The 25,360-nt window shown below is 43.7% G+C and overlaps 1 protein-coding gene across 2 annotated transcripts in view; it reads right to left on the reverse strand.

The window, feature by feature from the left end:
- The window catches only part of MACO1 (macoilin 1), a 328,965-nt gene that overhangs the window by 187,665 nt on the left and 115,940 nt on the right, over positions 1–25,360 (reverse strand). For both annotated transcript variants that reach the window (XM_086957686.1, XM_086957687.1), the window contains exon 5: positions 7,199–7,377. In XM_086957686.1, the coding sequence (XP_086813812.1) occupies positions 7,199–7,377 (179 nt within the window). The remainder of the gene's footprint in view (positions 1–7,198; positions 7,378–25,360) is intronic.

Here is a 25,360-nt window from a genome sequence, read left to right on the forward strand (position 1 = left end):
TTGATATGTCCCGCTGAGCAGATTGGCCAGGATGTTGTACACTCTAGAAGGTACTCCGTAATGAAGCGAATGCGCAGGTACAGTGCCAAATGCCATGTTTTCTGTGCCAGTAGCGATCGGGGGAGTGAGTGAGCACTACCCAGTTATTTTTAAGCTAGCACATGGCTGTCTTTATGGTCTGTTTCGATTAGTACTACCTAGTTCTGAATAAGGGGGAAGGAAGGCTTTCAAGCCGCGATACATAGCATGGAGTTCAAGGTAGTTAATGTGGGGTACCTGGTGATTAGGAGCCCACATGGCTTGAACGATCCTGTGGTCCAAATGTGCTCCCCAGCTGGCTTGAAAGGAGTCTTTAGTAATGGTGACTTCAGGACCTGGGCCTGCCCTGCAACAGATTTTTGCTGTTCTACCATGGCAGAGACTTATTGGTACTTACCATCACTATATCTTCCCACTAAGCCTGTGTACGGTGATTCTAGGCACTAACATATCAGCCACATGTAAAGCTAGATGTGGAGTACTCGGGCGATACATGAAGCCATCATGCCCAGAAAGAGGTTAAAGTTTCAGACTTTGAGTGGACAATTTGGCTGCAAATGATGTAAAACATGCTGAAGTCTAGCACCCGCTGTAGATATGATTCGGGTTTGTCTGAAATAGAGTTTAGCACTGCGCCTAAAAAAGGCTGGATTTAAATGGATTGTAGATTGTAGTCTGGGTGTCTACTAGTCAGGTTTCAGGTTTTAAAGTCTTTATTTCGATAATAAAATCATAAAAGACAACATTTAAAAACACATAAAATTTGGACAACATAACAATATACCAATATACTGACATTTTACAACAACAGTAAACTTGTCCAAGCTTGTTACTTGCGCTCTTAATTAGCAGATCTTTGAAGTAGGGGAAAATATGTGTATCTCCCCTCCCCCCACCCTCCCCCCCTTCTGATGGGGATGGCTAACACTGCTAGGCATTTTGTGAAGACCTATGGAGCAGTGGGGATGCCAAAGGAGAGTACCCTGAACTGGTAGGTCAAAGGCAGTCCACATTTTGAGTTATAGGCCCCTTTGCCTGAAGCTCCTTTACACCTGTGCTTATTATTGTTGCCTCTATAGGCACCCCCGGTATGCTCTTGTGAAGCATTTTGGTGGTTTGACTGCTGCTGCTTCTGTTATGAGGGAAAAGGGTCTGGGGAAGCGGCCTTGGAACCGGTCCTGTATTGTTGTCAATGAAAGGTGCCCCTATGTGAAGGAAACCCATGGTTTTTTCAGTGTCTGTGTCTTGATTTTTCACCAACATCTGATCAACCTGAGAGTTGAACACTGACTCTCCATCAAAAAGCAGGTTGATCAGATGTTGAAGGACCTCTGGGCTTGAATCCTGAGATACCGAGCCAGAAATGTTGTCTGATGAAGTTGGTATTGGCTCCTGGGGACGCGATGTCTGCAGCGTAAAGGGAACATCGGATGGTGGCATTGGAGTGCCCATCTCCAGGCTTTTTGAATTCTTCAGAGAAATGCTTGGCTAGTTCTTGCATCCCTTCCCACGGAGCCCTGTCACTGTGAGAAAGGAAGCTGACTGAGTTAGCTATCCACCTGTGGGTAGCGGCACCTACCCTCTTATCAACCAGGTCCAGTCTTTTACTCTAATCAGGCATGAAGCATCACCTTTTGCCTGAGCGAAAGCCCGCTTGCATGCTCTAAGGAGGACAAGAAAGTCCAGTGGGACATGACCCTTGATGTCCAGGTTGTTTGGAGAAGCATTATATATTTTTTCCGCCTGTGGTGTTATCAGCTTGGTCTCGATGGCTGCTAAAGATGTATTGGTTTAATTTTAGCATGTCCTTCAACATCAGGATGAAGTGGGCAGTTCTCTCCAATTTAGAGAGAGTGTTTCCACAATACCTTCCATGTGGAAAACATGCATTCCGTTTTGTGGAAAGTGCCCCCATTAGAACACTCTGTGATGTGCTCTGATGTCACGCGGAGGAGATGCCCTAATAGGATAATGATCCAGCTTTGCTCACCCCAGAGGTTTGACATTGTTGTTGTCCCACGGGTCATCTGTAGGCAATAGGTCGAATGGTGCCTTGTACAGGTCAGCATAACTGAAAGGATTGCGTTCTCAATAGGAGGGGGGAGACCCCTGTGGTAAATTTGAAGGCAATTGAAGTGGGATATAGAAAGTGGTGGAAGGGAAGGCGGTGGTGAAATTTAGAGAGTGAAGTTGCCCCTGTTCTTGAGTTTATTAAGCTTAGGAGTTGGATGGGTTCCGAAGTCAACAGTTCCTCATAAGTTAGTTTCCTATTCAGGGGCAAAGTCTGCAAAGATGATGTTGGAGGGAACTTTGTGGGGATTTTCCCCATTTGGGGATGGATAAAAAGTCACTTTTGCCTGCATCCAACTCCTCCTGGCGTCTATCCAGGACTGGTTGCTTCAAGTCATCGGAGGCCGATGTAGATAGAACCCTTTGTGCCAATGGTGGCTTTGGCACGGATAGGTGCCTTGGAATAGACAGTGGTCTGAGGATTGAGGTTGGCCTCGGTGCCAGCATTAAAGGAGTCTTCAGCTCTGAAAGGTCATTTGGGCTCATGGAAGTTTTTGGAGTTCAACAGACAAGGAGGGTCGATGCCCGGAGTCAGAAGTGACTTTGGCTCCAAAGTCTGATCAGTGTCGACCAGAGCCCAAAAGCTGTGTGGTAGCAAGTGGGCTCCATGCCCCACAGCCTTGAGACCGTGCTCTGTGTCTACACAAGGCCTTCTCAGAGGCTTGGTGTGTGTAGGTGCCTCCATTCTTGTGACCCTTGTGGAGGCCTTCATTCAAGGGTCAGAGGTTGCCGAGGGGAGGAAAAAGTCTTGTTAGTCTTCCTTCAGGCCTAGGGGGAGAGGTGGAGGTGATTGGACAGAGTGTTTATGGGGCGAAAATCCTTCCTCAAACCTGAAGATCACATGAAATGTAACAGCATCTAATGATTGTTTAGGGGGCGTCGACGTTTCGACCTCTCATAAACAATCATTGATGCCTCAAACAATCCTTTGTCCTACACCCTCCTTGCCCCAAAGTAGAAAAAGGACTCCATTCAGGGAATCAGGGTGTTTTAAGATTATTCTGTATAGGGACAGATGTTATTTGATACATATATTGTCCATTTTGTTTTTTATCCATTCACATTGTATGTGGTATTCGCTTTTCACTTTTGTCACTACTTGATCACTTATTCACCATTAAGTCACGTACTCTCACTTTCAATGTAAAATATGTCAGCCTGATAGCCTTACAAAAAAAAGAAAAACGAATAAGACACCATTCTGTTTGAAATCAAATATTTATTTGTGTTTCTTGATGCATATTCATTATGGAATGCTAAGTAATTGACCTTCCCCGACAGAACCAGTTTTTGTTCATTTCATAAACGCCCAGGTTCTGAGGGACACAGGGTTACCCCTTTACAGTTCATGAGAACGTATCTACAGCAACACATTCTATGAAAACAGTTTTTCTATTTTGTCAGCTGCCAATCTGGAACCATGTTCAACGGTCTCTTGATTAGAAAACCCTGCCTTGTTCTCTGAGAACAGAACATTGATGTCAGGTTAGATTCAAGCCCAACTATGGAAGAACAAATAAAAGCTGTAGGAAAAATCTGATTCGGTCAACTGAGGTTGCTGAAAAAAAAATTAAATATTGCCTCAACTTTCAGCAATAACTTCAAATTATGAATTCTTCTGTGTTTGCCAGGATTAATATAACTCTATATCCTTGGGTCTCTCTGAAAAATTCTTGAACAAACTGAAGCTAGATCAACTCAAACCGCAGCAGTGAGACAGATTCTGAATATCAAGAAGTATGAATCTATTTTGCCTATACTATTTAGGTTACACAGGCTCCCTGTCAGGCAAAGGAGCAATGTATACCCTTATGTCTGGGACACAAGGAACTGAATAATTAGAAGGCAATTCACTTTCTCACTCTGAGACACCTGGTGATTGTGCACAGATTTTGATGCGCTACTCTGGGTGGCAAAGTGATTTCAGTAGTAGTCGTTAGGCTCTGGAATTGTGTGATTGTAGTTCAGGAGATTTTTGAAAACATGGCTGTCCCTTGTTAGCCCCTGAGTTTGGTAGTATCCATTTTGATATTACATTTTTCGGCAATGTTCCAAAAATAAACCCTTGGGCAACAGACCAAGGATTTGAATAATTTTATCTCCGTAGTAATTGTTTAAAAAAATCAAATTTAAATACAAAATTTCAACAAAGGATATCCCATTTGGTCACCATTACTTGTTTGCCCTCTCTTTTCTGCTGACAGTAGATGGCATCACCTTCTGCCTCCCCCCACGAGACAAGCTCGCTCTCCTACTGTGCTCTGCGCAGCACTGTCGCTCTTCCATGCCACTGTCAGTTGTCTTTTGACCAGTCGCAATGCGAGGGCTACAAATCCGCACATTGTTCTATTCTCCTTTAACCTACCCATCAACCTTCATAGGCATTTATTGGGGTCATGGAGAAAATCTGTGTCTCTGCCACACACTCCATAAACGTTAGGATAGGAGTCCATTACAATAATAGCAAAAGGCATAACCAGAACATGTTTCAGGTCAGCCTCTTCAATCCAATAATTTGGGTGCATATAAAAACTGGTTTTGTAGAGGTAGCTCCACTTTTCCTTTAGATGTTAATAGGCTCATCCTGGTCATGTCCAGTAAGGCCGAATAAATCTGCAGTACAGCCCTCCTGCTGCCTCCTAGCACTAGTATTTAGTATGTATGTGTGTGTGTGTGTGGTGAGCCATCAGCAAAGCCCACATTCCCCCTGAACTTCCTCACAAGTGCATTAAATGTAAAGAACTACCCCATACGAACTTTGTATGCCTGTTGTAGGCTGTGAAACAAATACATCGGTCTCAAATTTGTATAGGAACCACAGCAGCAGTTTGGGTGCGAGTGCATCTTCGCACGGGTCTAGGACAACAGCTGTTGCCAACATTATCTAGCCACCCCCATCAGTTTGACCATGGCATCGTGTTTATCTGAACTCTAAATAAACATGCCAAGATTTCGGTGTTCCCATTTGCCAGAAACATCTGCTTCACTACTAGCTTGTTGATTCTTTGTTGCAATTTGGCTACCTATTGAAATTGAGCTACTGAATAGTATAGACCAAAATCAATGGAGCTTAATCCACCCTCAAACCATGAGCTCACCCCTAGCAAGCGATGCTCTATATCTTTTACCCTTCACCCCCAACATGAGATCAACCACCATTCCCCCCAGTGTTCCAGAGTTTTTAAGGAAACTTTACAACTTTCAGTGTTAGCAAGGACCTGGAACAAAATTTCTGCTACCAAATCTACATTGTTGCGATACATTTGGATGCACTAATAACGTAAGGCGACAACCTTCCAGGCAAGGTGCAGATTAGGGACAACCCTTACCTCCTTGATTGATATCAGTGGGTAGAGACATTATTTATTAGCATTTACCTTTAATCCTAAAATGTTGCAGAATTGTGTCAGAGCAACCAATACTTTGTCCTAACCTTTCTCTGCATTTTTACAATTGAAAAGCATGTCATCGGCGTATAGGGGAATCGTGTGTAATTTCAAACTTCTAGTCCCCACCATGTGCCTTGTAGAAATGATGGCCTAGGACTCCATGGCTAAGGTATGCTGGAAAGAGGAAAGGACGTAGCCCTGTCTGGTGCCCCTTTGGCTTGAGGGTGACTTTGAAATGATCATATCAGTTCTCATCCTCGCTTTTAAATCCATGTATAGCAATATAGCTACAGTAGGTTCCCACATAACTCCACAAGGAGTACGCTCCCTCTAGACATCTTTCCAGACACCAATTCATAGATTGCAGTTTTAATCTCGTCCAATGACATGGTTCTTCTCTCTGAAAAGGGGGCAAATCGGTTAACCTCATTGTATGCACACATAAAACCAATTTTTTGAGTATGCAGTTCATTAAGAGTAGACTTTCTCATAGTAAGCCGTTAGTTCAACATGTATGTTTAACTGGACGTGTATAATCCGTCCATCCAATTACCTCAATGCCATGATGACATCTCATAACCCCATGCAGGCCAAGCATATTTCCCCAACCCCCCCCAATCTAGGTCCCTCACTGAGCTGTCTCACCACAGTCATGGTTGATCAATCAGTGCTCTGACCTTACTGGGTCTCGTCTGTAGGAGTTCCTCTCTAGCCTGCTCATCTCCAATGTTGTTAGTCTCTAGAACCCTCACCCCATTTGCCAATCGCAGTATCACACTGTTAAGAGGTACGTAAATCCCTTGTACATTCTGAATGTACATGCCCTATATCAAAACCATAACAGGCATCCTACTCCAGAAGCAAATTTCCCATCGAAACCTCATTGATTCTTAAGTAGTCAGTTATGTTAACCGTAACAGTGGTTTTGTAGGTGAAGGCTCCTATTAGTCCTTCTTGTAACCTTCACATGAGGACTTTTGTCCTTATCCTACCACAACCTACGTTTTTCAACAATAGGTCAGGATCCACATAAAAATGTCTAATCAGAAATGTAGTGCATGAGTTGGGGAATAATATGAAAATGCAATCTTCGTGGGACACAGCAAGTGAAACATCTCGATCAACTAACAGCCGTGTAATATTTGTGGTTTAATGACAGAATGAACATAATTATTAATTATGTACTTTATAGGGGTCGCTTAAAAATTGCTTTTCTCAGTTCTGAAATAGAAATTTCAAAAAACGCCACTACATTTAATTTTTGCTCAATTGATAATAACCTGCGCATATGCCTGTAACAGAAGCCAGCTTAGATTTTGGTCCAAAATCAATTTCTCAACTTTTCATATTTGATAGCCTTCTAAAAAGAAATAAGGGGAATTCATCATAATAATAGAACGCAATATTTAAGAATGGAGACCCTCAGCACCTTTTTTTGTTCTGTATCCAAGCTGAAATCTACTTAACAGCAAACTATGTTCAAATGTGCTCTAGAATGACGGCTTAGACAAGAAATATGGCATATGCAAGATTCAGCAAACTTCACCAACAAAATAAGTTAACATTTGTTGAGAACCTGAACAGATCTATTTCTGCAAAACTAACCAGTGCTATACAAGCAAAAATACACAGACAGTATTACAAGGTATCCTTGTTAACAGGGTACTGATGGATACAAGAAAAGGAAAGATTGGACATACCTTCTTCTGCTTCCCTCTCTTGCCTTTGTAGCATTTGCTGTTCAGGCGGCAATGCTTGCTGAAGAAGCTGCATATAGAACTCGTTCTCCTTCTGCACCTCTTTTTGTTTTCTTAACCTCATTTTGTAACTGACATAACTTTTGAAACCAAATCCCAATGTCACAACAGGGTAGCCAATACTAGGAAGAAAACAACAAAATATTAAATATATACCGGTTTGAGATGCGTCTGAAACACACCAGAGTCAGAGGCCTGAATCAGTTGGGTGTTGCCGCAACCCTACACGCATTTAAAGCTCACAATCCAAGAAAACTGTATGCATGTCATTAGGAAATTAGAATTGTATTAAATTATAGTTCAGTGAATTTAATAAAACGGTTAAACAAAAGCTAAGAGCAATGCATTTTATTTAAGAGTGTATAAACTAATTACATACACATCGATCAATTACGGACATCCTTGTGACTCATAATCAAATCATGAACTGCACTTTGAACAAAGTACAAAAGCAAAACTAAATTCACAATATGGGTGGCTCAGCTTATCATCCAGTCATGACAAACAGCAACAACGATTCTGTTTATTTCAATATTTGAAATAAATAATTAGAACCCATAAAAAGATTGTTAAAAAAACCAAACAAAAAAAAGAGTGCCAAGTCCCCCCAAAAAATGTGGGTGCGCCAATCTTGGCTTCTGATGTGGTCGGGGGGCCAACTAAGGATATTGCTGGCACAGACTACAAAAAAAAAAAAAAGATCAAATCCAAAACTGCCATGTAACACTGGGCTCTTGCGACACGTTCAGCCTGTATAGGCATTTTAGCCAACAGCAGTTTGTACACTGAGATTCTTGAGCCAACGCTTACAATGCTAACAGCAATGCCCCAAGAAGCAGAATGCTGTAGGCCAAATTGAAGTCTACATGGTCACGTTTAACAGTCAAAAGATATGAAAATCTGCACACCAAAGAATCATGCCGTATGTACTTTACCTAAAAACACATGCCCAGATACAAGCTGTAGGTATGCAAATTCTTGCTTGAGGGAAAGCCAACTTTCCAACTGCAGCGATTCAAAGCTAAAAAACATAAACTGTTGCCTAGACAAAATTTACATAGGTGCAGCATCAGCATATTCCACAAATACAGGGTGAACTGATTTGCTGAAGTTCTGCAAATGGCAGAGCAGATTGGCATATGGTGTATATATTTCCTACCGCAGATTAACCCACTTTTTAAAATAATTAAATACACTTATATCATCTTGGTTGTACAATTAATAAACATATTAACATGCAAATAGTGACATTCACATCATAGTCTTTCTCTCACGGGCCTACCGATCCCACACATACTAGTACTTTGTAAATTTACCATTTGTTTTAAATAATGAATGCACACTATATAAATACGTTTAAATACTCAGTTACTGCAAAAGTTGGAAGGTTCATCGACCTGTCAAGGCCCTTGCAGACCCTGCTGCTGCCTCACAGCGCACCCTCTCACCTTGTTCTCTCCCTCTGACTTTTGTGCCCCTTCTATCATTCCTTTAGCCTTTTTTCGCTCTCTGTGCTATTTCTCTCACTCCATTTCCGACTTTGCCATCGCTTTAGCTCTTTTCTTTGACATTTGTGCCGTGTATCTCCACATTCTCTACCTACCCCTTCCGGTGCCATCTCTGCGATTGCTCCCTCCTCCCTTAGTTTCTACTTGTCCCTTTCACCTCTCTCCTTCCCTGTCATCGAGCTACTCCTCAGCCCAAATAATCGCCCAGGTACTCCTAGTCCACCCCCACCTCCAGAACCTACTTTACGGCACCCGCATCATGGACCAGCATTAGGCATGTGCATAGGCCCTACCCTCCTTAGACTTACCAGTGACCAGCACTCTGACTGGTCACGGTCCTTTCAGACCTGGCTCCAGGTCTTTGGGCACCCATCTCGCCTCGCTCTCTCTGAACTTTGAGACACTTCTCGTGCTCTTTTTACCTCTTCTTGTTTCTTCTGCCATTTTACTTTCTCCTTTCTTGACCTTTGCTATTTCTTTCGTGCTTTGTGCATTTTCTATCGTTCTGTGCCTACTACTCTCTCTCTTTGAAACTTTTCTGTTGCTCTTTTTGCTGATTGTGCCATTTCTCTTGCTCCTTTTCTGATATTTACCATCTCAGTCTTTTTGACCAATGTACAGTGTCTTTCCATTTTCTATGCATGCCCCTTTCCCACACTCTCTGCGGACCCCTCCCTCCTACTGCTGCTCGTTGCCTATCCCTTGCGCCTCTCATTCCCTTCTGTCATGATCCTCCTCAGCCCCGCCCACCACCCCATGCACTCCCCCCCCATCCCAGGACTTATTTAATGGCAGCCAGGTCAAAGCCTGTCCCTGCCAAGCACTAGATTCCCTGGCCTTTCCCTGACCCACCACTGCCCTGTCGCTCTCCTTCACCATTACAATCCTGGCATCACGCAACCCTCTGCTGGCACACCAGCTCACCAAACAACACAAAAGGAGCTTTCACCTGCTCCTCTGCCGCTTTGCCTGCAGCACCGCTCCCGCAACTCCAACCAAGATCATATTCATAACACCCAACTCCTCAAACACCTACCAACAAACACACTTGCACCACTCACACACCAATATCATGCAGGCTCCTTAACAAAGGCTCGCTCAGCAAGCACACCATGAAGATATGGGACCTACTGGATGCTGCCACCTCAGACCTCATGTTCCTCATAGAAAAATGACTGACCACTGCCTCAACACAAGACACTGCTACCCTTATACCCCTCTCCCTGCCGGATATAAGTCACTAGGAAAGACAGTCTACACAGGCCTGGAGGAGTCCATCAACTACAAAAGACACATTTAACAGCACCACCTTCTCTGCAGCCGGAACAAACTATATGGAATACCTCAACTTTAAATTACAAATCACAGCAAAATTAAACCTGGGTGGAATCCTAGTCTACAGCTCCCAAGGCACCCAAGCCAACTTCACTAGCAACATTATGGACTACACCGGTCCTCTAGTTCTTGATTACGGCGCATTCGTCCTCCTAGGAGACCTCAATTTCCACTTAAAAGATCGGGCCGATCCAAATTCAACGACCCTTCTTTTTCATTTTTGATAACTCTTTATTGAGAATACGGAATGACAGTCAAACAAATATCAGACTGGTACATAATGGCAACATAATAGTGGTTCAGGTGTTACACAGGAAAAAGAAGCAAGAAAACAACAACCCAAGAATCCCAGTTAGAGAGTACTCAGATCTTATGTTACCAGTTCGTCTCTCGCCCAAGGGGCTCAACGACCCTTCTTGACAGCCTAGGAAACCTGGGACTAATTCAACGCGTCACGGAGCCCACCAATGTCGCCATTAGCATAGTGTAAATCACAAAAGTCATGAAGGCCATACACACCAGTGCCCCATCACGCCTTTGACAAAGCATGGTCTCCGTCAGAGAGGCCCTTACCATCATTCTGAATACTTCCATCTGACAGGCAATTTTCTAGAACCATAGAAAAACGCAGGAGTCTATGTCCTCCTAAAGAAACTCTCAGCCTACCCATCCAAATTACCTACTAATATCCCTCTTCCCTCTTCCCTACAAAGCCATGGTCTTGGAAAAAACTATCAACAAGCATCTCTCCGACCACCTCGCCAAATATAAGCTTATCAATGCCACACATTTCGGATTTAGAGCCAACTGTAGCACAAAAACGGACCTCAATGCTGCAAAGGAAGAAATCCGGATGATCCTCCACAAAGAGGAAAGCACAGCCCTCATCCTTTTAGACCTATCTGTAGCCATCAACACAGTCTTTCATCCCATTCTAATCCAACGATTCCACAAAGCAGGCATCCAACGACACACCCTCGAATAGATGTACTCCTTCCTTACTGTTAGAACCTAAACCATCAACATACACCCTACTCCTCTAAAGCTCGAGAATTAATTTGCGGAGTCCTGCAGGGTTTCTCACTCAGCCTGATGCTCTTCAAAGTTGCATGATTCTTCTGGCCAACATCATACACAACATAAATATCCTCGCATATGTCAACAACACGCAAAGGATACTGTCTGTCTCGGACAAAACACCCAACACCAGGAACAAGTTCACCACGTGCATGATCAAAGTGGCCACCTGAATGAAATCCAACTGCCGCCAACTGAACTCAGGCTAGGCCGCAAGGGTGGTCTTTGGGATAGACACCCATCAAGGGGTCTTCACCTAGTAGACAAGATACCTTAGACCCGAGCCTTGCTCACAAGCAAGAAACCCAATCATCTTAGACAACAAACTGGGCATAGCTTCACAAGTCAACGCAGTGTTCTCATCCTGCATAAACAACTAAGGATGCTAAAAAAAATCTTCAAGTGGCTACCAAACCACACCAGGAAAACAATGACCCAAGCTCTTATCAGGAGTGGACTAGGCTATGGTAACACAGTGTATGCAGGGATAACCAAACAGCTCAAAAGAAGACTGCAGACTGCCCAAAATGCAGTACCAAGACTAGTCCTCAACCTCCCACCCTAACCCCACATCACACCACACTGTAGGGAACTCCACTGGCTCCCGATACACTGGTGTGCATCTTTCAAACTCCACACCCTCGCCTACAAAGCACTCCAAACCAGGCCCTGTCTACATGAAAGGCGGCATTCATTTTCATCCAACCTGTGTAACTCCCCTGCCAGTCTCACTCGCACACACTCAACACATACACAAAAGCAGAACAAGGGGCTGCGCTTTCTCATACGTGGCTCCCAAAGCCTGGACCAACCTCCCACAAACCACCAGAGCCGCCTCCTCTTTTGACTTTCACAAGAAGCTGCAGACCTGGCTTTTTGAGTAAGCCCTCCAGGGTTGGCCTCACACAAAGGCTACAGAGAGCTTGAATATCCGGACGGGTGATTACTGAGCTATAAAAATACCAACATCATAACATCATTAAACTACATCAGGTAGCACCTTCTTAATTACATACTGTTGATAGTCAATGCACAATGTTTTGTGAATTGAGGCCAGTCCATTTCAAAAAGATTGTTCTCTTCACTTTATTAATCATGGGAATTTTAAGAAGGGTGAATAGTTGATAAACAACCGAAGAAATGAACAAATAGGCAGGCACATAGGGGACGACTCTCTCAGTCAGGAAAGGTTACTTCATTTGAAGAATAGATGCCCAGTGGGGGAATCATTACAAAATTATTCACAGTGTTAGAACGACTAGTAGTACAGAGAAACAAACAACAGCTCTTACCCAGGTCAATATCTAGAAGTCCATTTTAACACACTGAGGACCCATTTATATCCTGCAGATGCCAGAATTCACTCTTCAGGCACACATATGAACAATACAGTCTGCAGTCCAAGAGAACTTTTCAGAACAGAAACTGGCCTGTACTAATCTGTGTCCAAACGCTCCCCTTTGAATAACTACTCCCAAGGAATAACTGAATTGAAGTGAGCTAGATGATCTCTTTTCTTTTTCTTCTTCCTCCTCAGAGTCAGCACCTTTCAGACAGCTGCACTACGTCCGGGGTTCTTTCTCTTCGGCAAGAACTCTGCTGGGCTTTACTGTGGCCCCTTCAAGAACTAAATCGAACTGCTCTACTCCTTTTCCTTTTTTTCTGTATCCAATTAGGTAATTCATGACTCTTCTACAGTACTGGGGCTACGCCGCAGTCTTCCTCAACTTTCATGCTTAAATCACACCAATTTCTGAACGGTCCCTCTGCTCTATTGGGTATGAGATACCTTTAAAGCTATTTCTCTACCCTATTGGTAGAAAGAGGTGTACAACAGAAAACTCTAAACGTGCAAAGTAAATACTTTATTAGTACACATACCTGACTGAAATGCTACAATCACATCTGTGATTTGAGCTACTATTTGGACAAACTGCCAAAAAACACCACACACACCAACCCGGAGCTTCTTTGGCAGATTTAGACACATGCACTGTTAAAACGTATGCCTACAAATGGCAAACCCCTCACTAAACCGCAGGGCACCAACAAAAGAAATAAGAAAAAGGTGCAGTGATTTAATGTTCTTAATTTAAAAGGCACTACCAAGTAACCAATGTGTTTAATGTTCTTGCTACCAACTGGAAATGATACCATAACAGTTCAACAGGATGCAAGACAAGATCACGTATAGTGTTTGGTTGCTTTGCTCCATAGTGTAGAGGATGATCGGGAGAAATTGGCAGCTGAAGTATTTCAGCAGGTCAAAACTAGTGATATTGGATCTTAGAAAGATTCAGGAAAAAACACTCTCAGCAATACATTTTTGAAACTAGAAAAACTAAAAAAATCTGAATTATCGAAATGGTGGGACGGAATGACATTAAAAAATTACATAGATCAGAAAAGAGTCCTGAGGTGACTCGGAATTCAAATTTTTCCAACTTTTGATGATCTTGACGAGGATCTTCTCTAGGAATGGGAAGAGAATCTATATGCCTCATCTTTCATCATGATGCACATCTTAATTAAAAATTCAGAGAGGAAAGTGGAATTGAAAAGCCAAATAGCTGAACTAGAGAAAGAAATTCAGGATATGAATCTAAAAGTAGTAACAGAAAAGAATTATGAAATTCTAAAACATGTAATAAATTGTCATCAATTACAAATTAAAGATAAGAAATGAAGCAAGATTAGACGGGATGAAAAGGATTACAGTCAGGGGAGGATTTTTACATTTGCGAAAGGTTTTGATGAAGCACCGAAATCCAAACAAACTACATCTACGGATGGTCAGGGGGAACTAAGTTCAGTTAATTACTGCAGTTCCAGCATCTCATCCAGTGATGAACCAGTGACCGGGGCACTAGGAGCTAGACCAGTCACTAATTCGTCTTTTTTCGAGGAAATCTTGAGAATAAAGCGAGGCAAGAAAAAAGTGTTAGGAGAAAAAGAAGGGGAAGGAGGAAACATAGGAGGTATCAGAATTGAAGAAGACTTACCAGTGATATTGTTGATCGCAAACGAGAGGTGAAGGGATGGTCCCAAAAGAGGAGCTAGTAAATGGAGGTATATTATGCGGGTAGTTTATGTAATATCCCTAATATCTTGTCTTTTAACAGACAGATACTTTGCATGAATCGTTAGAAAATTTGGATAAAATACGGAGGAACATCAGAACTAGCCTAAACAATTGGGGTGAGTGATACTAAAAAGAGAACTTAAACAGCGTTGAAATTGTATTGAATAAAATGGAAATAGGTTTTCCTCTTCCCAACATTTATTTATAAAAACTTTACATTTTCAGAAAACTACATGGTAGAATCTGGGAGCGTAAAAACAGATTTAGAACAGGAAGGCATATTGACAGAGATATTCTATAGAGGACTAACTAATTTGGAAGGTATAAAGCGGGGATTACAATATAAAGAGTTTATGAAGCTTTTGCATGGGTTTCGGTTAAAGATGTGAAACGGATATGAATTAGAAACATAAAGCACATTTGGTAGATGTTCCCACCATATTGGTAATGTGTCTAAAAGCAATTGTAAAATAGATTATTATATAGGCAGGATTTTGAATTTAAAATCATTTAGTATGGCATATAGGCGGCTTCCGCATTATAAATATTGGTAGTTTTAATTGTCATGCTGAAATTGTAGTTTGGTCACGTTGGATATATAGAAAATTGAAAATGAATCAGACAATGAAGTACAGATTTTTAATTATTTTTCTTTTTCTTTACAGCGCTGACAATGTCCTAAGAGGGACGAAACGCATAGGCTGTGGAGTGTGCATTGTGCATTTATTTATTTATTTTGTGAAATGTCCTCTTAAAGAATTTTCTGAATGAAAAGAAGATGAAAACGTAACAATCTTCATATATTAACAAGCATTGGAAATGCAATAGGTCTCGCAGCATTAGAGTTAGTGCTTTTAGAATTGTTTATGGTTTTTTTTGTAAATCTTTAGCATTTTTGTTTCCTGTAGCCAATGCTAAAGAATTAAAAAAAAAAAAAAGCACTAACTCTAATGGTGCGAGACCTATTGCATTACAGTAAGTGCTTTGCCAGCAGTAGGGTTCTGACTTTGCTAACAGGGTAGCGTTGTCACAAAGGGAACGTTCACAATGAAAGTGTGACAGGCGCAAACAAATCTGCGTGGGGCTGGGAGATTTAATTGGCAGTAGGGGGGGCGGTGGATTTGAGTGACTGATAGATGCTTGCTCTTACAGACGGCGAGATTATGTGAGAGCTGCGTGATGATTCACATCCATGCCTTGGCAGGCGTGAGTCACACTGATTGCTGATTGGGCAGTCGCAGGGGAGGCTGGGGCTGCAGACAGGCAAGGACTCATTCTCTCAGCACGGGACCGGCCCTGGAACACACCAGGACCAGAGGCGGGGCCCTTGCCCAGGTGAGTAAGCAGCGCCCTCAGCTCTGGCTGATCGTATACATCCCACCCCTGGGTCCCGTGCCCTACTCTGCCCGATCCTACAGGCATGCAAGTTACGCAAATACCGGGCACACACGGTGCGCCTACAAACACGTCATGGCAGACAGGAGGGGCGTAGGCAGCAAGGGGTTAATAGGAGCTGTACACCGAGGGATGCCACACGCTTCTGGTGAAAGGGGGCGGGGAACCTCGCAATATGCTTCGCATGCTAGGCTAGGAATCGATACTAACAGTGGCAGGGTGTCTACAGGTGTCGACGTCAGCGTGTGCGTCACACAGTACCCGGGCACACGTGTCTTCCGATGTACCGTTTGGGCGCTTCTTTAGGGTGTATCTGTGATGTCCACGGAAACGTCTATGCTTCTGTAGCGCAACACATTGGGTTTGCAGGCAGCACAAAATGGCTAATTTCCCCTTAGCAGACGACCAGCGCTTTATGGATTGATGCCGGTTTCTAGTGCTTTTGATATTTAGGCGCTTGAGGAACTGTGTCATATGTAGAAAGCGCGAAATGCCCAGGATCACACAACATGAACATTATAGAGGAAGAGAGTCCATCAGAGAGCTGCGACTTGGGTCCTAGACGTCCTCTTCTCCAGGGAGGGTGCATTGATGTGCTGTGGAAGGGTACAACCGGGGTTAATATTGTGTTATCATTTCTTATTATGTGGTTGGCATAAGAAGTTGTTAGAATGTTTAAGAATTGTCGAGAGATTTTGCATTCTGATTTCTGTGTGGTTATAAAAAACAAACTGACGGGGATTTTGTGCAAGGCGTGTTGGATGATGAGAGAACGTGCTGTTGTGGTGTAGTGTGATACGTTTGTTTAGGGACGTGTTGAAGATGCAGCGATCGATCTTTTAGGGTTAGGTCTAAGGATATTTTGTAGAAAGTGTAAAGCTGTGTAGATGATAGTATACATTTTGTAATGTGAATTCATCACAAAAAAATGCGAACGAGACGGAGGGAAGAGAGGGGAGGGGGGAGGAGAAATGCGACACGGCGGGAAGGGGAGGGGGCGGAGCGGGTAAAATAAAAAAGACGGAGGGAAGAGAGGGGAGGGGGGAGGAGAAATGCGACACGGCGGGAAGGGGAGGGGGCGAAGCGGGTAAACAAAGACGGACGTGCACGCGCTTTTAAGCTCAATGCGCATGCGCATTGAGCTTAAAAGTCACGGGCACTGCAAGGAATCGCCACGATTCCTTGCAGTGTGGATAAAGAGTGGATAAGTCCCAATACTCTCGCCATGCTCGATGCGCATGCGCATCGACAGGCGAGACCTAATAAAGGACTTGACTCAGTCATAAAAAGAAACTTGCATTAGAATTGGATCATTCATGGACTTCAATATTTAATTGTTAACATTTTGATGATATTGGCGCTCCTTCTGTATGGTTTTTGTAACAACAAATATTTAGGTTAGATAAACCAGCCAGGCAAACACGATTTAATCTGTTTAGTAGAATGATGTTGAAAGCCAGGCGTGGGCCTGAAGCTAGCTGTGCCTTGGTGAAGTCAAACTAGACCTCAGCGATGAAGGCCAATTGGCAAACCACATGCATGGAATGCATGTGTACTTGTTCAATAGTTGGTTCCTGTCTGTAATAACATCGAAAATCTAAAAAAAAAGTAATTAAACAAAAAAAAAACGCACAGTAAATACTAATGGTTGAAACAGATTCAATCATTTACAACCATGACTTTTTTTGCTATTCATGTGAACACAGATGACATTGGTACTTGCATGATTGAACTGTCTGAGATTATGGATTATGCTACTTACCCTGTAAGCATATGTTCTTGGCATATAGTGCTTTAAATTCACATGCTTTGCATAAATCCGCCATCGGATGATTACAAGCTGTTTTTGTTCCAAGAAGTTTTCTTCAAGTCTCAAAGATGTGCGACTCCTCATCTTGGGAATACTGCGCATGTTCGTCAACGCCATCTGCAGATTGGTTTGCTGTGGGTAGGTGAGAATGTAAGAATGCTGTGTATGTAAGCATTGAGATGGCTATGCCTTAGTATGAAATAAAATATATGAACTGGAACCTACACAAGAATATGTGGATGAGGAGGAGGGATGGTGCATGTGAATCTACAGGACTACAGGCCAAGAACAGATGCTTACGGGGTAAGTAACATAATCCGTTCGAGGCATGTGTGCTGTAGATACGCATGCTGCGCATAGACTGTAAAGCAGTACCTCCCCTAGGTAGTGGTTAACTTGTGGGGGTTGCAGTTATTTGAAAGAGTCTTAAGTACAGCCTGACCAACATTGGCTTGTTGGCAAGCAAATACATCGACACAATAATGTTCTGTGAAGGTGTGTGGAGTAGACTATGCTGCTGCTTTGCAAATATAAGCAATAGGAATGTTTCCTAAAAATCAATGGAAGCTCCAATTTTTCTAGTGGAGTGTGCTTTGGTGGAATAAGACAAAGTTGTTTAGCCTTTGTATAACAGGTCTGTATGCATTTAACTATCCATCTTGAAATGCCCGATTTAGAAATTGCGGTTTCTAAACGAGGTGCAAAGGCAACTAACAAATATTTAGTTATTATAAATGATTTTGTCCAGTCAATGTAATACATTAATGTCCTTTTTACATCTAAACTCTGTAATGCCCTTACTGTAACTGTGTCTGTTTGTGGTAAAAACACAGGTAAATCAATGGACTGATTAATATGGAAACTACTTTTGGTAGGAATTTAGGGTTAGTTCTAAGCACTACCCTGTCCCTGGGTAGTTGAAAGAAAGGCTCTTCTAGGGTCAATACCTGAATTTCACTGACTCTTCTAAGAGAAGAAGTAGCAATTAACTCTTTGGTGCTTATGACGGAATGGTTCTGTCATGAGCACCAGTGCTTGTGTGCTCATGACTGAACGATTCCATCATGTGCACAAGTGCACCGAGTCCCTCTGCTGTAAACATCAGAGGTATTTCCTTCTTATTTTTGCCTCCGGAGGTGGGGGGAAGTGCTTCCCCAACCTCCCGAGGCATGTTTTTTCCAATGCAATGACGATCGTGCGCATGGCGCGCTGATGTAATTACATTGGAAATTAAACTGAAATTAGCCGATCGGCTAGTTTCAGTGGTTTGGTGCTCGTGGGGCTATCTCAGCCCGAGCACCGAAACACACGGGAGAGGAAACATAGAAAAGGAGAGAATCTCCCCTTTCCAATGGTACCCCTCCCTAGTGGATCCCTGCTTGGGAATTACCACAGGAGGGCGAGCCCCAAGAAGGCATCCGCCCACTAGGCATATGGGTGGAGCAAGGGTCTTTGCTCCCCCTATATATAAATGGGCTTATTCAGTCCTTCTGCCCCCCCCTCCCCTCCCCCCGGGGGTGGGACAGTAGCCGCTAATCTGCCCTCCCTGGGAGCAGAAAGCCTGCTAGGCCCCAGGGATTATATTTTCAGAGTTCCCCACAAAAATGGCATAGTCTTTCTGCCCCCCGGAGGTAGATGGGGCAATAACCCATTATCTGCCTCCATGGGGGGGCAGAAAGTCCACAGGCACAAGGGATATTTTTTTTAATCATACGTAGGGGTGGTTGCAGCCCAGAATGGGCATACCGATGCCCCACCCAAAAAGAAATTGCCTGTGTCTTTCTGCTCCCACACAGGGGGGGGCAGAGAGCCCACTACGTACCAGGGATTATGCTGATTTTTTTTTATACGTAGGGGTGGGGGCTTTCCAGAATGGCCATGCCAATGCCCCACTCCCCCTCTAAAAAATGGCTACAGTCTTCTCCCCCCTGGGGGCATATCAGGGCCATATCTCCTGATCTGACCCCCGCCAGGGCCAGTGCCTAGTGGGCAGAAAGCCCACTAGGCATTGGCCTTTTTTTTTTTGCAATGTGCTAAGCTGTTGAATTTGGGCCCTAGCACAGCCGGAAACTAGGGAAACCTAGTAAACCTGTAAATTTTTTCAAACTAGACACCTAGGTGAAGCTAGAATGGGGTGACGTGTGTGGCTCTTACCACGTTCTGTTACTCAGAATCTCTTGCAAACCTCAGACTTTGTAAAAAGAAACATTTCTGTGATGGAAAGTTTTTAGAATCTGAGGGGAGCCACAAACTTCCACCCATCCAGCATTCCCCCAAGTCTCCTAATAAAAATAGTATCTCACTTGTCTGGGTAGGTCTAGTGCCTGCGACAGGAAATGGCCCAAAACGTCAAAAACGCAGGTGGCTCCCTCGCAAAACAAGGTCTTCTTGTAATCGATAATTTTGAAGTGCCTGTCGCGGGCACTAAGCCTACTCACACAAGTGATGTACAATTTTTATCAGGAGACTTTGGGAAGGGGGGTTTGGGGAGGGGAGTGAATGATGAGTGGGTTGATGTTTGCGGATCCACACAAATTCCAGAACTTTCCATCGCAGAAAGGTTTGCAAGGGATTTTTGGTAACAGAAACTGGTCAGAGTCACACGAGTCACCTCATCCTTGATTCCCCTGGATATCTAATTTTCAAACATGTATAGGTTTGCTAGGTTTCCTTAGGTGCTGGCAGACCTAGGGTCCAAAATCCATAGCTAGGCATATTGTCAAAAAGGGTCAGTTTTCACTGGAAAAATTTGATGTATCCACATTGCGTGTTATGCTGTTTCCTGTCGCAGGCACTAGACCTACCCAGATAAGTGGGGTACCATTTTTATCAGGCGACTTAAGGGAACACCGCATAGTAGAACAAGTGTTATTACCAATTGACTTCCTTTGCATTTCTGCTATTCAAATGTAAGGCAATGTGTAAAAAAGAAGCCATTTTGAAAAATGTCCTCTAACTCACATGCTTGTATGGATACTCACAATTTCGGAGATGTGCAAATAATTATTGCTTCTAATTTCTATATTTTGTTCCCATTTCGGAAATATATAGGTTTCCTTGGTACCTATTTTTATCTTTTTATATTTTACCAAATGAACTGCAATATGCCCGTTGCACAATGAAAAAACATTGCAAGACGCAGCACTGTTATTGCCTCTGGGTACCGCAGGTTCATGGTGAACCTACAAGTCCTATACATCCCCGCAATAAGAAGGGGTCAGCGGACATATCGGTACATTGTTTTCAAATATCTTCCATATTAGAAGAAGTTACAGGTGAAAGCGTTGGAACAAATTGCAGTTTTTTCCAACCCAATTTCAATTTTTTTATATTTCAAATGTTAGTTTTTATAGAGAAACCTTGAAGGATCTACACAAATGATGCCTTGCTGAATTCAGAATTCTGTCTCCTTTTCAGAAATGTATAGTTCTCCGGGATCCATTATTGGTTTCCCGCACATTTCAACCACTATCTGAGGAGGGTGAAAGCACAAAAAAAAAGTAAAAATAGGCTATGTTCTAGTAAAATGCCAAAACTGTGTAGAAAATGTGGTTTTCTGACAAAGGTCTGCCTGTTCCTAAAAGCTGGGAATATTGTGATTTTAGCACCACAAACCTTTGTGGATATCTTTTGCAGGGAAAAATCAGACGCTTTCTTCTGAATCCCTTTCTCCCCATTTAAAAAAACAAACAAACACAACAACAATTAGCTGTATTTTTGCCAATTTCTCAGTCCCCTCCAGGGGAATCCACAAACCCTAGGTACCTTTAGATCCCTCAAGATGATGACGAAAAAGACACAAATATGATATGATATGATATAAAAACTTTTGTAGCGTGCTCTATTACTAAAATAGTATCCTGGCGCGGAAAGGTAAGGACGATTCAGAGGGCACAAGGGAAAGAGAAATAGTTTACAAAGTGGTGTTAAACAGGTTAGTTTTCAGCCCCTTCTTGAAGGCCGTAATGGTCGGAGCAGTCTTTAAGTACAGGGGGAGAGCATTCCAGGCCCTCGCAGCTCGGACCGAGATAGACTGACCACCTAGACGGGCGTACTTAAATTTAGGCACGGTCATTTGGCACAAATTGGCCGACCGGAGGGATCGATTAGGGATGTACAAATTAAACCTTTTTCTCAAGTAGGTAGGGCCAGTCTGATGGACAGCACGAAAAGAAAGGACAAGACTTTTGAACATGATCCTGTGGGCAACAGGGAGCCAATGCAGGCTGCGGAGATAAGAATGGACACTGGATCTCTTAGGTAAGTTAAACAAAAGCCTTGCGGCCGCATTTTGTATGACCTGAAGGCGTTGGATCAGATAGGCCGGTAGGCCGCAGAACAGACCGTACGCGTAATCCAACATGGAAAGTATTAGTGCACGGGAAACTGTCTCTTTGGCCTCTCCCGGGAGAAGCGGAAAAAACCTACGTAGGGCTTTAAGGGTAGAAAAGCAGACCCCCGTAAGTTTTTTAATGTGGTCCTCAAACTTGAGGTCCTGCCCGAACCAAACTCCTAGGTTTTTAGCTGGACCACCAATGGATTTTGGACAGGGCAGATCATTGGGCCATATAAGATTGCTAAAATTATCAGGGAAGGAGCCATAAAAAAAGAACCTCGGACTTTCCTTCGGTGCATTTAAGTTACCAACGAAAGACCGAAGAGAGACAAAGTTGAACCGCCGACGTATCCAAATTGTCCTTAGGCCAAGTGAACAAAAGTTGGGTATCGTCGGCGTAGGCCATAATTTTAGCTCCTAGCTGTTCTGCCAAATAGACCAAAGGGGTCAGGTAGATATTAAAAAGCAGGGGGCTCAAAGTAGACCCCTGGGGCACCCCAGTGGAAAGTTTCTTTGGAGAGGAAGCAAATGGGGGCATCCAGACTTGTTGCGTCCGGTTATCTAAAAAGGACGTCAACCAGTCGAGTGCCTTGCCAGTAATGCCAATGGAGTCTAATCTAGTAAGAAGAAGGGAGTGAGGCACCGTGTCGAAGGCGGCAGAGAGGTCTAATAAAAATCAGACCCGCTCTGCCACCTCCGTCCAGGCACTCCCAGATAGCCTCCGACATTTCAACTAAGGCTGTTTCAGTGCTAAAGGAAGCCCTAAATCCAGACTGGGCTGGGTGAAGTGCCTGAGATGTTTCAACAAAGTTGTCCAACTGTTTGAAAGTGATCTTCTCGCAAACTTTTGCTAAGGCTGGCAGTAATGATATTGGCCGATAGTTGGAAGGCACAGCAGGATCCAGCCCAGTCTTTTTCAAAAGTGGCAGCAATTTAGCTTGTTTCCAACAGAGCGGAACAGTGGCAGAAAGAAAAGAAAGATTAATAATCTGGGTGACCTCATTAACAACTATTTCCGCTATCCCCCCAAGGACTCTAGCAGGGCAAGGGTCCGAAGGAGACCCTGACTTCAAGGCCGAAAGGACAGCAAGAATATCAGACTCAGTAGACAGGGCAAAATTAGAAAATTGTTCGCCTGGCTTCGGCATAGTAGAGGGAGGAGATGCAGGGAGGACCGGAAGCCGTCGCAGACGGCAAGAAGGTCATCCTGAATTTTGGCAATTTTGTCAACAAAGAACGTAGAGAGCTCTTCACACCATTGCTCAGCTGAAGGCAACACTGGTTGTGCAGCACATGGTGATAGGAAGCTTTTTACTATTGAGAAAATGTCCTTACTGTTATTATTTGCTTTGTAGATTCGCACTGCGTAATAACTGCTTTTGGCAGATCTAATGGCCGCATAATAGTTTTTTTGCGCCGTCCGCAAAGCTCTCTTAGCCTCGGGCATATAGGCTTGTCTCCACACCGTTCAAGTTTCTTACATCCCAATTTCAGTTCTCGAAGAGTGTGTGAGAACCAGGGTTTGGAGGGAGTAGATCGCAACCTGCAAATACAACCTTTGCTGATGGACGCGGAGGCCCCGTGGTCCACCCAAACGTTAAAAGTACTGACCGCTGCTTCCATCTCCAAAGGTAATAGTGGACGGGTTAAAGATAAAAGGTCAGTCAAGGTGTCTAGATTGATCCTCTGTAAGTGAGCAAGTGGAGGACCACTCTCTGAGATGGCATCCAAAGACCAGGAGAACCTGATCAGCTTGTGGTCCGACCAGGTTACATTCTCAGGCAGAGCCATGACAATGTCAAAGTTAGAACATACCAGATCTAAAAGATGTCCCCCACATGAGTGGGTGCACCAACCCACTGTTTGAGGTGGGCTAGAGAGAGGGCTTTGCCTAAGCGGATAGCCTTTGCGGAGTCCAAGACATCGACATGAATGTTAAAGTCCCCCAGAAGGAGATAACCTGAATATCTTAGAGCCCGCGGAGTTATAACCTCTTCCACCGTCCCCACAAAGTTCCCAGCGTATCCCGGAGGCCGGTACACCAAAGTGCCACCTACTGTAAAATGTGAATTAAATGCAAGGGCAAAATGGAGCACCTCCGCGTCCGCCAGCTGATCCTGGGGCTCGCAGGAAAAGGCCCATTGATCCCTATAAACCGCGGCGACTCCGCCCCCTCTACCAAGTGGACGATCCACCCTCGAGATTTGAAAGCCCCGAGGAATAGCAAGCTCCACCACTGGGGTGCACGTGTCATTCAACCAGGTTTCAGTTATGAAAAATAGGTCAAATTGTTTCTCCTCCAACAAATCAGAAATATCTGCGGCATGTTTAACCAATGACCTAGCATTAATCAAGCCAGCTTTGATCAGGGAGGGGTCGACATAATCTCGAGCATGGTAGCTTAATGTGGGCTGAAAGCGGAAGCTACACACAGAACACTCCCGGGATAAATTATCGGCCACCCTCCAAGGGTTAACACCCCCGCAGTTCTTAACGTTCAATGAAGTAAGGAAATCGCGGGAGTACCGTAATTTGGTGGAGTACGGCTTCCTGTGTGAACAGACAGGGGGACTGGCACTGGGCACGTCCGGAGCACGGATGGGCACAGACGGGCCCTCCTTTGGCGCTCCTTCGGCGTGCAGACGGCGCGGCCGCTGCGCGTTCTAAAGTGCATCGCTATTTAAGGTGTGAATACCTTAAGTGGACAAAAAGTTACAGGGGCCTAAGCACGAACTACCCCAAATAGCCAAAAGGCTTAGCACGGGGTGGGTGCGCCTAGCAGCCAAGGGATTAAAAAGGCAAGTTTACATGAAAGATAATGCAGCTGACAGGAATGTAATGGTTCGAAAGGCGGGCCCATTAATTTTGTTAGGACAATGTTTAATTTCCATGTTGGGGCAGGTGGAAGTCTAGGGGGAATTATGCTTTTAAGTCCCTCCATGAAAGCTTTTATAACAGGAATTTTAAACACTGATATGTGTTGTCTATTTTGTACATAAGCTGCAATAGCAGCAAGATGTAATCCTGAAGTTTGTAAATGCAATAGGTATAAGGTAAGTGTTAGTACCTTTGCCTAAAGAGGGTTAACGTTTTGTTTGTGACAGAACATAACAAATTGTTTCTATTTTGCTGCATAACGTTGCCTTATAGTTGGTTTACCAGCCTCTTTAAGAATGTTTGTACACTCTTGAGGCACATTTAAATATCCAAACTCTATGACTTCAGGAGCAAAATTGCAAGATACCCATCCTTGGGACTGTGATGTCTTCATGTTCCACGGTTTTGCGTGAAATTGTCTGGGTCCAGGTGAAGCTTCTCATGTAGGACTAGAGATAGTTCCATTAGTGTTGAGAACCATGGTTGTTGAGCCCATATAGGAGCGTTTAGTATCATGGTGAGCGATGTTTGACTGAGTTTCCTGACCACTAACGGAAGTAGTGGAAGAAGTGGAAAAGCGTATGCAAATATCCCTCACCAGTTCATCCATAGAGCACTGCCTTTGGATTGATGGTGGTTGAGGTATCTTCTTGCTAAGTGAGGGCATTTCACGTTTTCCTTTGTT

The sequence above is a fragment of the Lissotriton vulgaris genome, chromosome 2_1 (genome assembly GCF_964263255.1).
Source record: "Lissotriton vulgaris chromosome 2_1, aLisVul1.2, whole genome shotgun sequence".
Lineage (NCBI taxonomy): Eukaryota > Metazoa > Chordata > Amphibia > Caudata > Salamandridae > Lissotriton > Lissotriton vulgaris.